The sequence below is a fragment of the Diospyros lotus genome, chromosome 3 (genome assembly GCF_014633365.1).
Source record: "Diospyros lotus cultivar Yz01 chromosome 3, ASM1463336v1, whole genome shotgun sequence".
NCBI classification, from domain to species: domain Eukaryota; kingdom Viridiplantae; phylum Streptophyta; class Magnoliopsida; order Ericales; family Ebenaceae; genus Diospyros; species Diospyros lotus.
In genome coordinates, this window is record NC_068340.1 from 24,978,914 (window position 1) to 24,991,931 (window position 13,018).

Below are 13,018 nucleotides of genomic sequence, written 5' to 3' on the forward strand. Positions count from 1 at the left end.
CATAGGATGCGATAGGATTATATTTCAGTGAAGGGAGGAAGGAAGAAGAAGAAGAAGAAATAATGGATACGATGGCGAGAGGCCTGGCACACTGGAACCCTGTGATGAGTTACGGAAGAAGGCGAAGGAGCGAGAGCGTGATAGGCTGTGCCAAAACCCCAGCTATAGACACAAGTAGCAGCAGTAAGGTTTTGATATTAGGAGGAACTGGAAGGGTCGGTTCCTCCACCGCCATTGCTCTTACCAACCTCTCTCCCCACCTCCGCGTCGTCCTTGCTGGTCGAAACAAGTACAATTCTACCCCATCTCCTCTGTCCCTCCCTCTCTCTCTCTCTACACACACACACACACACACACACACACATGTATATATATATTGTTTTCTTTAAAATTCCAAGAAGTCTAAAAACCTAAGCTCTCCGTTGTCCTCGGTGGTCCATCATCTAGCTGTACGAGTGTTTGAAATTTAATTTTTGTCTTTTTACATAAAGCTGGCTTGCGCATTTATCGTTAGGAGAAGAAATGTATTCAATATGAATCCCAAGTATGTGGGAATTATTAACAATGTAAATAATGAGTCAGGTTTGAGGGTAGCTTTTGTAGATGAAGTATAGGATCTGATGTCATGTGTATACAACAAGCAGACTTAATAAACTAAGAAGAGTTGTTATCTAACGTGACCAAGATAGGATGTGGTTAAGTAAAACCTCAAGATCAACTACAGTGAGAAAATTGGTCTGAGAAACGTTGTCTGCTGTGCTCAAAGCTTGTTCGAATTGACTGAATCAGGAACATTGCTCAAGTATAGAAGAATCATCCATTGCAACAGTTAAGAGGGATTAGAATACTTAGCCTTGAACTTGGTAGAGTCTTGAACATGATGAATGGATTTCTTGAAATAAGCATATTGTTCTCAAAGAAGATGGTGTCAAGCAGGAGTTGAATGGTTGCAGTATGAACATAGTCGTAGATAGGAGGAAGAGTGGTCCTAGCCAGATGAGCAGAGTATCTTTGCTTAATTTGTTGTAGGGTTTCTTTAGATACGAGTTTGGCGAGAGTGATCGGCAGCTAGTCAGTGCATAGGCACATGATTGGATCAGTGTGTGGAGGTTACTAGTTGAATGCCCAAAGGATGGAGAGAAAAATAAAGCAATTACATGGCCGGAAAATAATTTCAAAAATTGTCAAAATTGAAGAAGCCATGGGAAGTGAACAGAAGAAAATAAAAATGAATTAGGAGTGTTTTATTGCTCTGATTCCATGAAGAATGAACAGAGGAAAAGAAGATCATTTAGAATCAAATGAATCCCATATAATGAATCTGCAATTGTATAGCCATACGTAGAATATATATCTTCTTAAATATTCTGTTTGATTTCAGGGAAAAAGGTGCTGCTAGGGTTGCTGAACTTGGGAGAAATTTTGAGTTTTCTCAAGTGGAAATTGATGATATGGACTCATTACGAGCAACTTTACATGGTATGTCACATAATAAGTATAAAATATTCCCAGAGTTAAGTTGCTATATTGAACAACTCGAGTTAGTTAATGGACTCAAAATTATTAAAATTGACTAATCTATATACTGTTGGTAGATTTGTATAAACTTGTGACGTAGTCGCCCAAATAATTTTGTATTATCTTTCTAAGATTCATCTTTTCATAATTTGCTTGCTTTTTTGCTTTCTGGAGATACAATGTTCAATGAAATTGAGAAATGTGTGTAGATCCTGCAAGAATTTTTGTGCGTAGTTGTATGAATAGAGTTTTTCATTTGATTTGTGTTGACGTTCGGATTTGATCGACCGTGATTCGTTGGTCTGCACTGATGAAATGAGCAAGGTAATCAAGAAAGGAAAGAATACGCCAAGGGGCGTTGTATGGTTTAGACAGTGTTCCGGCTGCCAGTACCTGCAAGTACTCCGATGCTCAAGTAAGTATAGGAGCAACTGTGTATCAGTAGGCTAGCAAGGAAAATCATACATTTGCTCTGAAGGGAGCTGACTGATATATAAGAGGAAGGAAATGTCCTCCCGGATGCATCGTGTGCCTACAGGTGATGAGACTGAATATCCGGCGTTGGCGGAGGCGCCCAGATGGCAGCATGACGCCGACGAGACCCTCATTAATGGGCATGAGATTTGCCATTAATGAGGATGAGATCTGAGGTAGGCTTGCGGAAATCCAAAAGTGGCTGCAATGATGATGTTGCAGGCGGGTACATGATTAGAATGGGACTGCCATGGGCCAAGAGGGTAGGGCCAGGTTGGGCCTGGATGGCCCAGCCAGAATAACCCCTAGCCCATAACTTGTTCTCTGGTTACTATGCAATCTTCTTGTTACGCGACCTAATCAGTTAGGCCAACGAGTCGGAAGCGTCGCTGGGAGCTCGCTAAAAGTATCGCCGGGAGCTTGCTAGAAGCTTGCTTGATCCCGTGACCTGAGCTCGGGTTTCAATGATGTGTAAGCTTGCTTCGACGAACTCAGCTTGGGGCCTACTGGGCCTTAAGCGATTGGGCCAGCCTGCTGGGCCTTAGGCGATTGGGCCGGAACGCCAGGTCGAGTCCAGCCCATAAGGAGTAGCTCGGGAAATACCCGTAACAGTTTGTATTGGAAAGAATTCTGAACCCTAGTTTTGTTTTTGTGGAGTAGGGATGCATTTATTCTAGCTTTGCGGACTTTGCAGTCTTCCTTATTAATGCTGCAAGGCATGACCACTTGCTAGGGCCAAAAATGGATAGTGGCACTAATGGTATTGATATTGGGGAGCGGGGGTGGGTGGTCCTGACAGATTTACCCCTATGCATAATTGACTGTATTATATTTGAAGTTTTGGGTCTTCTACATAAGTTTTTCTGTTTTTTTGGTGAGTAATTATATTTATGTATAGTAAAATAAATGGCCAAAAGAAGTGATCCCTGTACAAAGGAGAAAGAACAAGCCTCCCCAAAAACAAGGAAATGATAATTTTTCCCTTTAGATGACATATCTAAGAATACACTCAAAACCTCTCAAATTTCTCTCATGCCAGATATGATTCAAATTTCTCTCATGCCAAAACTGATTATATAGGTTTTGTTTGGACCCTTTCACTGTAATTCTTACAATTGTTAGTTGGTTGTCATTAACATACAAGACTTTTTAGAAAATAAATGACAACTAAACAAATAATTGATGCTCTTGGATAGAAACTTATATCCCCGTTAAAAGATGGCCATATTGAGAACAGTGGTGCCTATTTTGATGTGGTCCCAAACATTCCATTCAGAATATGCTATTTCCTCTGCAGATGTGGATCTTGTAATTCATGCTGCGGGGCCATTTCAACAGGCAGATAAGTGCACTGTTCTGGAAGCTGCCATACAGACCAAGGTGAGAAACAGGTAATAGCATGAATTAGTTTCTCATTTTTCTTATCTTCTGTCATCTATAAAAATTATTTGGCATCTATACAAACTATGGTCATATGCAAGAGTATAACTAACTTTACAAATGTTTTTGCTTCAAACAGACAGCATATATTGATGTATGTGATGATACAAGCTACTCATGGCGTGCAAAATCATATATGAGTAAAGCAGTGGCTGCAAATATTCCAGCTATAACAACCGGAGGAATCTATCCTGGAGTGAGCAATGGTGCAATTATACTTAGTCTTGTAAACACTCATTGAACCATTCAATACATGGATGCAAACTGGGAACTATAATTGAAATATAAAATTCTATGGTCATAAATGAACAACTTTTCTCGTAGAATATCTACACCATAAGATAGAAACAAATTGCTGATATTCTAGACTGGCTCCATGGATTAAATAATGGTGTTGCTACTGCCTGCCTTGTGTTCCCCATTAGTTGGTTGCACATCTTGTTAAAGTAGTTGTTTTACATTCCCAATCTGTGGATCACATATTGTATCAGGATAATTTTTTTCTTGCACTGTCTCTTTGGTAGCAACGGTGAGGTTGCTTGCTCCTTTGCAACTGGAAGGTCACAAGTTTGAGTTGTAAAAACAACCTCTTGGAAAAAGAGAAAGCAAAGATAAGGCTTCACACAAATACAACTCTGGCAAAACAAAGCTTTGTTCACTGGAGATGCCCATTGGTTCTGCCAATATCCATAAACAGTCTTTTGGTGTTCCCAATTGTGAGAGCTTCAAATCTTGTGGGTCATTTTACCTGGGTAACCCTAAAGATGTAAAAGTTTTATTGGCATGTCTGATCTGACCTGACAAAATCCATCCTCCTTTAATCAATCTTTTGAACACAAGTTCAATATTACTATAGGCCAGATTTCATATTTTGTTCACATATGAAGAAAAAGTATTTTTTATGTCTGTTTCCTTCATTTCTTTTGTCTTAATATACTTTTCATGACAGTGATGGCAGCAGAGTTAGTTCGTATTGCTAGAAGTGAAAACAAGGGTGAGCCTGAGAGGTTAAGGTAATCATTTCCCCACTCCAGCTAGATGTTACTTCCAAGAATGGTTCGTTATGGAATTATTGCTTAAAGGTGGCTCAACATTTTTTTGCCATTTCCTTTTCAACCTCCTCCAACCACATCAATTAATAAGATCAACTTCAAAATATAAAATCTGGAAAGCCAACTTGCTTATTCATGTTATATGCGAAGGATAAACTTAAATAAATAAAAAGCATAGAAAAAAGGAAACAATTTTTTTCTTCATTCTAGTGGTACACCTTCTAACTTATAGTTATTTGGTGTCAGCTACGCATAATGTTTCATGTCTATCTAGAGACATGAATTTATCAGATATTTGGCCAGGTTGTCATTAGACTTGAACGATATTTTATTTTCATCCTATTGTATACAGCAAAAGTGTGACAAAAAACTTGCTATATTATCTTGCTTTTATTTCTTTTTCTTTCTGTAATATATACATAGAACCAAATTAATTTTCATGATTTTAAGGAATCAAGAAATGAAAAGATGAATATGAAATTATTGACTATAAAAGAAGTTCATTTCTCAAGGTTGGATATACAGAACCATGCAATTTGATTATTAGTTTATTGAACAATTTGATCTTCAACGAGATGTTATTAGTAGCCTTATCACCACCTTCTACATCTCTTTATGATTTCAGTAACTAACTTCTCATATCCATGCAATTTTGTTACACAGCTTCAGCTACCCTTGTCCTTGTCCATCTTTTTCTATTTGTGTCAGCTTAACCCTATTTTCTCTTGGTCTTGGTCCATTAGGAATACCCTTTGTTGCCAGCCTTCACTGGTACTATAGTTTTTGGATATTGGACTTCTGGAGGTAGTAGTTAAATACAAGTTCACACAGTCGCATGTATCATGGTTTGACATCTTGAGATGGATCTTAAAAGAATTAAAAGTGTTCTATTTTATTTTTTAGCCCTTCTCAAAGATTTTAGCAACTTATTTGCTGGTCTTATTTGTCAGATTCTTCTACTATACAGCAGGCACTGGTGGTGCTGGCCCGACCATATTAGCCACTAGTTTTTTACTTCTTGGGGAGGAGGTTGTTGCGTATAGTAAAGGTATCTTTCAAATGTATCACCAATATTTGTTCTAATTTTAATTGCCAACCTATATACTATGTCATCATTCTGACATGGATAATAAACTGCTTGGTCAGGAGAGGAGATCAAGCTAAGGCCTTATAGTGGTATGCTGAACATCGACTTTGGGAAGGGGATTGGGAAAAGAGATGTTTATCTGTTGTAAGTTTGTTAGAACCTTATTCAGTGACAGCAAAAGTTGCATTTATAAAACAAGCCAAATACTTTGTCAAGTGCAAGTGGGTCAGTGACAACTCAGCACTGATACCCACTTATGTATATGGCAAATGATTTTGTGGTACCTTGTTTTCATGTTGTAAATGGCTTTTAGTTATGGAGACACCTGATATAACCTTTAAAGGCCTACTCTCATACCAATCACAACAAATTACTATGTGATGTGGTTATGAAATATCAGTTACCAACTTTTAACTCTTTACTATGATCATTAGTTCTCCATAATACACCTTTGACAGTGAAGTTCAGATATTGATTTCACAGTGACTTAAACAGTTTGCACACTCAATTGAAAAGGCAATTTTCACACATTTTATCCTTGATTTTTGTAAGTTTTTCCTCCTAAAGTGAAAGAAAGTCAAGGGACCTAATTCGCTATTACACAAATGAGAACCCTAGCCGGACTAAGTGGTTGGTTCCCGCAAATTCATTCCCCCCCGTCCTCTGCCAGGTTGGATCTAATTAAAATTGTTAAAGACACGCTGGAGCAGAATTTCCAAATTTATCATGCCAATGAAAAACTTAAACACCATCAAAAAATTTTACTGATTTTTTGTTGTTAGGGCTTCCAGTGAAGCAGCCAACTAGGTGTTGCCCCCCCCCCAAAAAAAAAAAAAAAACTCCAGTTCTTATTTGGATGGTCATGGCTGTTTTTCCCCCCAATGAATCTTCTTGGGTAACAGATATTGTTTCCAGGAACTTACCAGAGGTAAGAAGTGCTCATGAGGTCCTTGGTGTACCAACAGTTAGTGCTCGATTTGGAACAGCGCCATTTTTCTGGAATTGGGGCATGGAAGCACTGGTTAATCTTCTTCCCCCGGTACACTTTTACATTCCAAAAGTAACTTTCTGGCTACTTTAAGGTGCTTTTATTTTCTTTGCTCCTTCACCATCATCATTGCAAGCCTTAATCCCACTAGTTGAGCTGGCTACATGAATTCTAACTTTATTACAGAAATTAGAGTTGCAATGATATTCTTGAATGCTTGATATTTAGTCACTTCTGATATCAGCTTGTATATATGACTTGGTTAGGATTTCGTTATGGTTGGTGTAGAATGGTTTTGATGGATACAATTCACTTTTGGCTTTTACACCTCTTGAAAGCAGTCCATTACATTTAAACCCCATTTTTAGTGATATTTTACAGTCCATAATTTGTTTCCACTGACACCACCTAAAGAATTAATGATAATAGAGAAACAAATCATCTATGATTTATAATTGGTTACCTACATGACCAAAAATAAAATGACTTAGTTTACTATGGTTGTAGCTCCAGTCATTCACCCAGTGTGATATGGGAAGTCTTGCAGGAATTTCTAAGAGACAGGAGTAAAGTTCAGAAGTTGGTTCAACTATTTGATCCACTGGTCCGAACTGTTGATGCAATTGCTGGAGAGCGTGTCTCAATGAGGGTATAGTACATGATAAATGTGAAAATGAAGTGGCATTTATAGTTCATTTGTTTTAGTTCCACTTCTTCGGAAAAGGAATTTGAATATTAGTATCTGCTTTTTGTCGAACAATACGTGCCATCAGCATGTCTCCATTTTCTAATGGACAGGTTGATTTGGAGTGTTCAGATGGACGCCATACATTAGCTGTATTTAGTCACAAAAGACTTTCCGTGTAAGTTCTTATGGTGTAATTTTCATGCAATTGTCAAGGCCCGTTACTGCTGATGTTTCTGCACTCAAATTCCACTACCTATTCTCACAATGTACTAATTTATTAATGATCCCTCAGATAATATATTTCTTCTAGGGATTTATTTGGCTCATAACAGCATCTATCCCTTCCAGATCAGTGGGAACCTCTGTAGCTGCATTTGCGCTCGCCATTATTGAAGGACACGCACAACCGGGAGTTTGGTTTCCAGAAGAGGTATCTGTTCTCTACTACTGAATGACACAACATAGGTCGCCATTTTCTTTTCCTCCTCCTTTCTTCTCTTCTTATCAGTTTCGTATGTATTCTAAATGCAGCCAGAAGGAATTGCAGTTGAGGCAAGGGAAGTTCTTCTAAATCGTGCTGCGCAGGGAACGATTAATTTTGTGATAAACAAGTAAAAATCTTTTATTCTTGACCTAAATTTTATTCTCATTCCCTTTCTTACATGTTATCTATCCTAACTCAATATTACTTTCAACAGGCCTCCATGGATGGTGGAAACTGATCCAAAAGAGCTTGGTTTAGGAATATATGTCTAAAAACTGCTATACTACAAAATGTTGAAGTTTCTGTTTACTTTCATGGCTGTGCCACAGGTAAAATTTTTTATATTCCTATTGATCTCATTCATTCATGACTCCACATGTTTTCTTTTTATTTTTTTTAAGGTAAATTTCACATACCACTTACTCTTCAGGTTTCTCCAAATTGCACCGACCACTTTTGTGTTTTTGAAAATGACGCCAACCTCTCTTAACTGCAACAAACTAAGAATTAACCATTTTGTCCTTGAATATTAATGAATTCTACTCTTTTTTCTTTCTCCCCCTTCCCTTACTCTTTCTCTTGCATCTCTCGCATAGAAAATGCAGATGTTCCAGCAATGGCTGTTGGCCAGTTATCACTGGACCAAACTCTCTAATGTCTGTTTCTCTCTCCTTCTCCCTCTCTTCTTCTCATTCTGTTTGTGTTGTTAATTGAGTCAAACCCATCTGGGTTCTGATTGGAACCCAGATGGTTCGATTGATCCGTGGGTGAGATTGTGAAGGCGTTCTGGCAGATCTATAGCGTTGGTCGGAGAGGATGAAGATGCGCTGGTGAGTCTCTCTCTCTCTCTCCTCTTCGAAGATAATAGGGTTTTGAAGCTTCGAACCTAAATTCTTTGAACCTTCAAAGTCAAATCTGGGTTTAAAGATTTGAAGCCTTTGATGGGCTCGAACCCTCTCTCTCCCCCCAAAGCATATGGGTTTCGATCAGAACCCAATAGCAAATTTCCAACAATTTTTTCACTTTCAAATGATTTCCCGACAGTTTTCAGCTTCATCGGTGGCGATCCTCTAGAAAGAAGGTTCCAATGGCTTGGTTCCCATGGTAGTGGCTGGCAGCCATTGCCGGCCATCACTAGTATTTTTTATTTTCTTCTTAATTGCAAGGGTAATATGAGGTTTTTCATAAAAAAGGCCGGTGTCATTTTTACTCCTCCTCTCGACATGGTCGGTACAATTTAGGCAAATCTCATATGTGGTATTTAAAATTTATTTATTTTTAATCACGGCTATCAATGTCAAGCCTCTCATTTTTCACATTGCAGGTACTGGACACCTAAATCCTTTGAATGCAATACAAGTCGTAGTTGGTAATTTTTGTTGGAAGAGTGAAGAAAAAAAACACTTGAATGCTCTTTGAAGCATATACAACCAGCAAGGAGGAGTAATTTTACTTATTTATTCTTTTCAAACATATATATATATATATATATATATGTTAGAAAAAGCAACTCATTTTTTCATTGATCTCTCCATTACTTAAAAAACAGAGTTATATTAGCTCCAGTGCATAGGTCGAGCACTCAGATGAGTAATATGTCGGTGTCAATTCGGTGAGTTGCGAGTTTGATCATCGTTCTATGCAAGTGTCAAATGTCTAATGTGTAATTTACCTTTCCTGATATAATTAAGAGTATGAACATCAGGAGGTCATGCAAGAACAATAATTTCAAAGGAAGTTGTATTAATTTTAATTACTTGCTTTTCTTTTTTCAATAACTGTCTATAATCTCAATTAAATAGGATTATTGCAAGTGTCACAACTAGTAAACTAATTGTGCTTTGGCAAGTGGGTAAATATAATGGGTATCTATGATCAATAAATAAATAAATAAAATGGGTTTCTAAGAATTAACGGGTATTGATCTAATTTTATCTAAGCCGGTGTATGCTAAAAGGCCTAAACGAGGGAAAATTGGACACCTTGTTTGTGATTACTATATAAATTTACAGTAAAATATAATTAGGGGTTCATGTATTTAATTTCATTTGTTGTTTTAGTTTTTTTTTTTTCTGTTAATGAAATAAGAATTAAATATTGAGTTTAATAGTGTCGCTTTTTAAAATTGTAAAATAAAAATTCAAAAAATATTTAATAAAAATGTTATATATTTCAAATGATTAAATACTTTGATATTTGAATGGTTGGCCCTTTCACCAATAGAAACTAATACGTTAATAGAAAATGGGTGCAGATTTGATTGGTTTAGGGTGAAATTTCATTTTCACCTCTTCACTTGTTTTTCACATTAAAAGCAAGTCGGAGATAAAATCTAAAACTTTTTAAAGGGTGTTTGGATTATCGGTTTGATGGTTAATAAGCTATTGAAATAGTTTACAAGTTATGTAATTTATTTTTTTATGCATTTGATAACAATTAAGAGTTTTAACACTATTCAATTTTTAAGCTAATTCATCCAAAAGTTTTTTCCTAACTTTTACAAATAAGTTCTTACGTTGACTTTAACAAGAATTTTTATCTCGTTCTCTATTATATTATAAATAATTCGTTCTATATTTTGATTTTGTCTTGAAAAGTATGTTTGCTCTTAACAACACTTTTTATTTTATTTAGTTATTAATAAATTTTAAATTTATTTATTTTACTTTACTTATAATTTAATAATCAAATACATAAATTAATAATTAGATATATAAAATAATTAAATACACAAAATAATCAAATATACGCATATATAAAATCAATAATCAAATATATACGTACACAAAATTAATAATCAAATACACAAAATAATAATTAAATACACATTTTTAATATCACTCATTAAATATACAAATCAGTACAAATTTTCTCAACAACTAACATCATATACATAAACAAATCGTTGGTTTGTTCGTCATTGTTGTCGTTGTCGTTGCTCGTCGCTATTATAGCTCGTTGCTAGTCATTTACTCATCGCTCATCCAGAGTTGATGGTCGTTGTGGGGGAGAGATGACGATGATGTCCTTCTAGATTTCGATCACCACAGTTAGTGATGTTTTTGAGTTTCATTAGAAATTTAGCAAATGATTTTAGCGATCACAAGTCTGTTGGAGGCAATAATTTGGGGTTGGTTAGCTAAATTTGACGATGACAATCAATTTAGCTGTTAGAGTCAACCTTACCAGTTTATTGTGTAGACCAAGCAAATTATGAAATTGCTCACACAATTTAAATATTTACACTCTCATTCTTTTTCATCTCCATTTTTGGAAAGCTTTTTCCATGACTGATCGTTCATTGCCAACTCCAGCCCAACGTCGTTATCATCGCCTAAATTCCTCCTTCTATGTCCATCAATGCCTCTTGCTGCATCCGTCGCCGTCGCTCATTGCTGTTGCTCATCTCCTCCGTGGCCTCCTCTTGTTGTTGCTAACCATCCTTCATTGTATATATATACACATATATATATATATATAACACATAACATACACACTTTAATAAAACATTATATTAGTATATTTTTTAATAATTATATATAACTTATCAACATTTAAAACATCAATTTATAATTTATTTTTATTAAAATATAATATTTTATATATATATTTTTATTATTCAATAATGTCTATTTTTATCTTTTTATCAACTTTTGATAACTTATTAACTTTTTCAAACTTAACACATAATTATATAAATAATAACTTAAAATATATTTATTTAAATACGTTATCAAAGTTACTAAAAAAAAAAAAAAAAAAGCCTAACACCCTCTTAAATCAACAATATTGACACCCCATTTTCGGACAAAAAATGTTTTCCCTTTTATTATAAAATTAAACCAATTCAAAAAACACGACCCCAACGTGTTGCCCTCACATTAACAAAATTACAATCCAAAAACCACCCCCTAACTGATGGACGAAACAACTAAGACAAAGACATCCCAAGCAAACACCATAAACAGCTACTTTACAATCGAAGCACTCATACTGAATTGCTGCTGATGGTGAAAAACAATATCAAGAGAAAAAGGGGGCACAAGTATGTGGATTGGACAGGACCCTCTACCGAAACCAACCTTCAAGCAAACAGTGGAAACCGGCAATCTTTCATAATCAGATTATGCATTCACATTGTCTATACAAGTTGCCGGTACATGAAACATACTCTTGTCGGCCACTTAAAAACGTGGAGCTATTTTATATATTGGCCCCCTTTTTTTTTTTTTTTTTTTCTTTTCTAGTATCTTAAAAGAGAACGACTCTTTCTTCTTTTTCCCCTCTCAAACTTTCTGGAATGATGTTTTTTCAGTCCCTTAGCTTCCAGCCATATGAATGCTTCCATCTTTGCCCTGCTCGTATGCTGGAACTCTCACCAAATCCACACAACGATTGTAGCTCGTTGGCCGAATCATCCTAAAGGTTTTGATCCCAAATTTCCAGGTTCCTCGCATAGACCTAACCAACTCTTGTCATGAATACTTGTTTGACTGTGAGTTTCCATACGATCTCCAAACCTCATGAAATTGGCGCCGGCTGCTGCTTCTTTCAAATGAATAATTCTGGGCATCTTTAGTCATCCTTGATGTGCTGCCCTCATTGCCTCTCTTTTGGGCATTTTGCACCTTTTCATCTAGATCATACTGCGACCGCTACAAAACAAAATTGTCCAAAGTTATCACCAAAGACCAAAGGACTAGATACATATGTAATATATGCATATATTGAAAGAATATCAGTTTCCATAACAAAAGAGACTTAATTGGTGATAATTTCACAAAAATGTAAGCTTGTTAGCGTAAAGGCCATGCATGAGTGCGATGAAGCAGTGTGGGATTGAAGAACAACCTCTTTTTCCATGAGCAAGTGAAATGAACCACTAAGGTCAGGAAAACTCAAATGGAGGCAACGTGGGATTGAAGAACAACCTCTTTTTCCTCGACTAAGTGGAATGAACCACAAGGGCTCAGGAAAGCTGAAATGAGCAACTTTGAGCAAGGATGAATTGACTTGGCTACTAACGCTCCAGCATTCCCCCCACCCCAAAAAGTTTTTGCACGTGTGCTACTGTTGTGTCTGTGAGCTGGCTCGGGCTGTGTGTAGCCAGTTGTTTTGCTTGCTGTTAGAGCCTGCTGTGAACTTGCAGAGTGGTGAAGCAAGGACTGAGGCTAGAGGCTTGTGTGTTGTTGAGATAACTCTAGCTACTGTGCATTGTGGTAAGATCACTCATACTACATTCACAAGCATTGGGACAAAAGTAGTTGTCAGTTTGCATGTGTTGTTG

The 13,018-nt window shown here is 36.5% G+C and overlaps 2 protein-coding genes across 4 annotated transcripts in view; one reads left to right on the top strand and one right to left on the bottom strand.

Annotated features, from left to right (window-relative positions):
* Positions 1-9,480, top strand: LOC127797153 (uncharacterized). Of its 2 annotated transcripts, XM_052329753.1 has the most exons (14): positions 3-289; positions 1,382-1,479; positions 3,290-3,372; positions 3,512-3,638; positions 4,382-4,445; positions 5,435-5,532; positions 5,631-5,715; positions 6,487-6,610; positions 7,107-7,208; positions 7,358-7,422; positions 7,596-7,677; positions 7,779-7,858; positions 7,946-8,060; positions 9,056-9,480. In XM_052329753.1, the coding sequence occupies exons 1-13, from the start codon at positions 63-65 to the stop codon at positions 8,001-8,003; spliced, it is 1,293 nt and encodes a 430-aa protein (XP_052185713.1). In that variant the 5' UTR covers positions 3-62; the 3' UTR covers positions 8,004-8,060; positions 9,056-9,480. The 2 variants fall into 2 exon arrangements, with proteins under 2 accessions (XP_052185714.1, XP_052185713.1); XM_052329754.1 differs by lacking the exon at positions 9,056-9,480 and having other exon boundaries at positions 1-289; positions 7,601-7,677; positions 7,946-8,012.
* A 2,362-nt stretch (positions 9,481-11,842) lies between these two features.
* LOC127797154 (uncharacterized) overlaps positions 11,843-13,018 on the bottom strand; it is a 57,664-nt gene continuing 56,488 nt past the window's right edge. Inside the window, exon 11 of one of the 2 annotated variants that reach the window (XM_052329755.1) lies at positions 11,843-12,386. In XM_052329755.1, coding sequence (XP_052185715.1) covers positions 12,207-12,386 — 180 coding nt within the window. In that variant the 3' untranslated portion in view covers positions 11,843-12,206. The remainder of the gene's footprint in view (positions 12,387-13,018) is intronic. The other variant, XM_052329756.1, reaches the window with a different exon arrangement.

Bases quoted from the DNA above. Each gene is read 5' to 3' on its own strand.
- LOC127797153 (XM_052329753.1), top strand. From the start codon at position 63: ATGGATACGATGGCGAGAGGCCTGGCACACTGGAACCCTGTGATGAGT. The intron at 6,611-7,106 runs GTACACTTTTAC...GAAGTCTTGCAG, and splicing joins TGGTTAATCTTCTTCCCCCG to GAATTTCTAAGAGACAGGAG. The intron at 7,678-7,778 runs GTATCTGTTCTC...TTCTAAATGCAG, and splicing joins GAGTTTGGTTTCCAGAAGAG to CCAGAAGGAATTGCAGTTGA.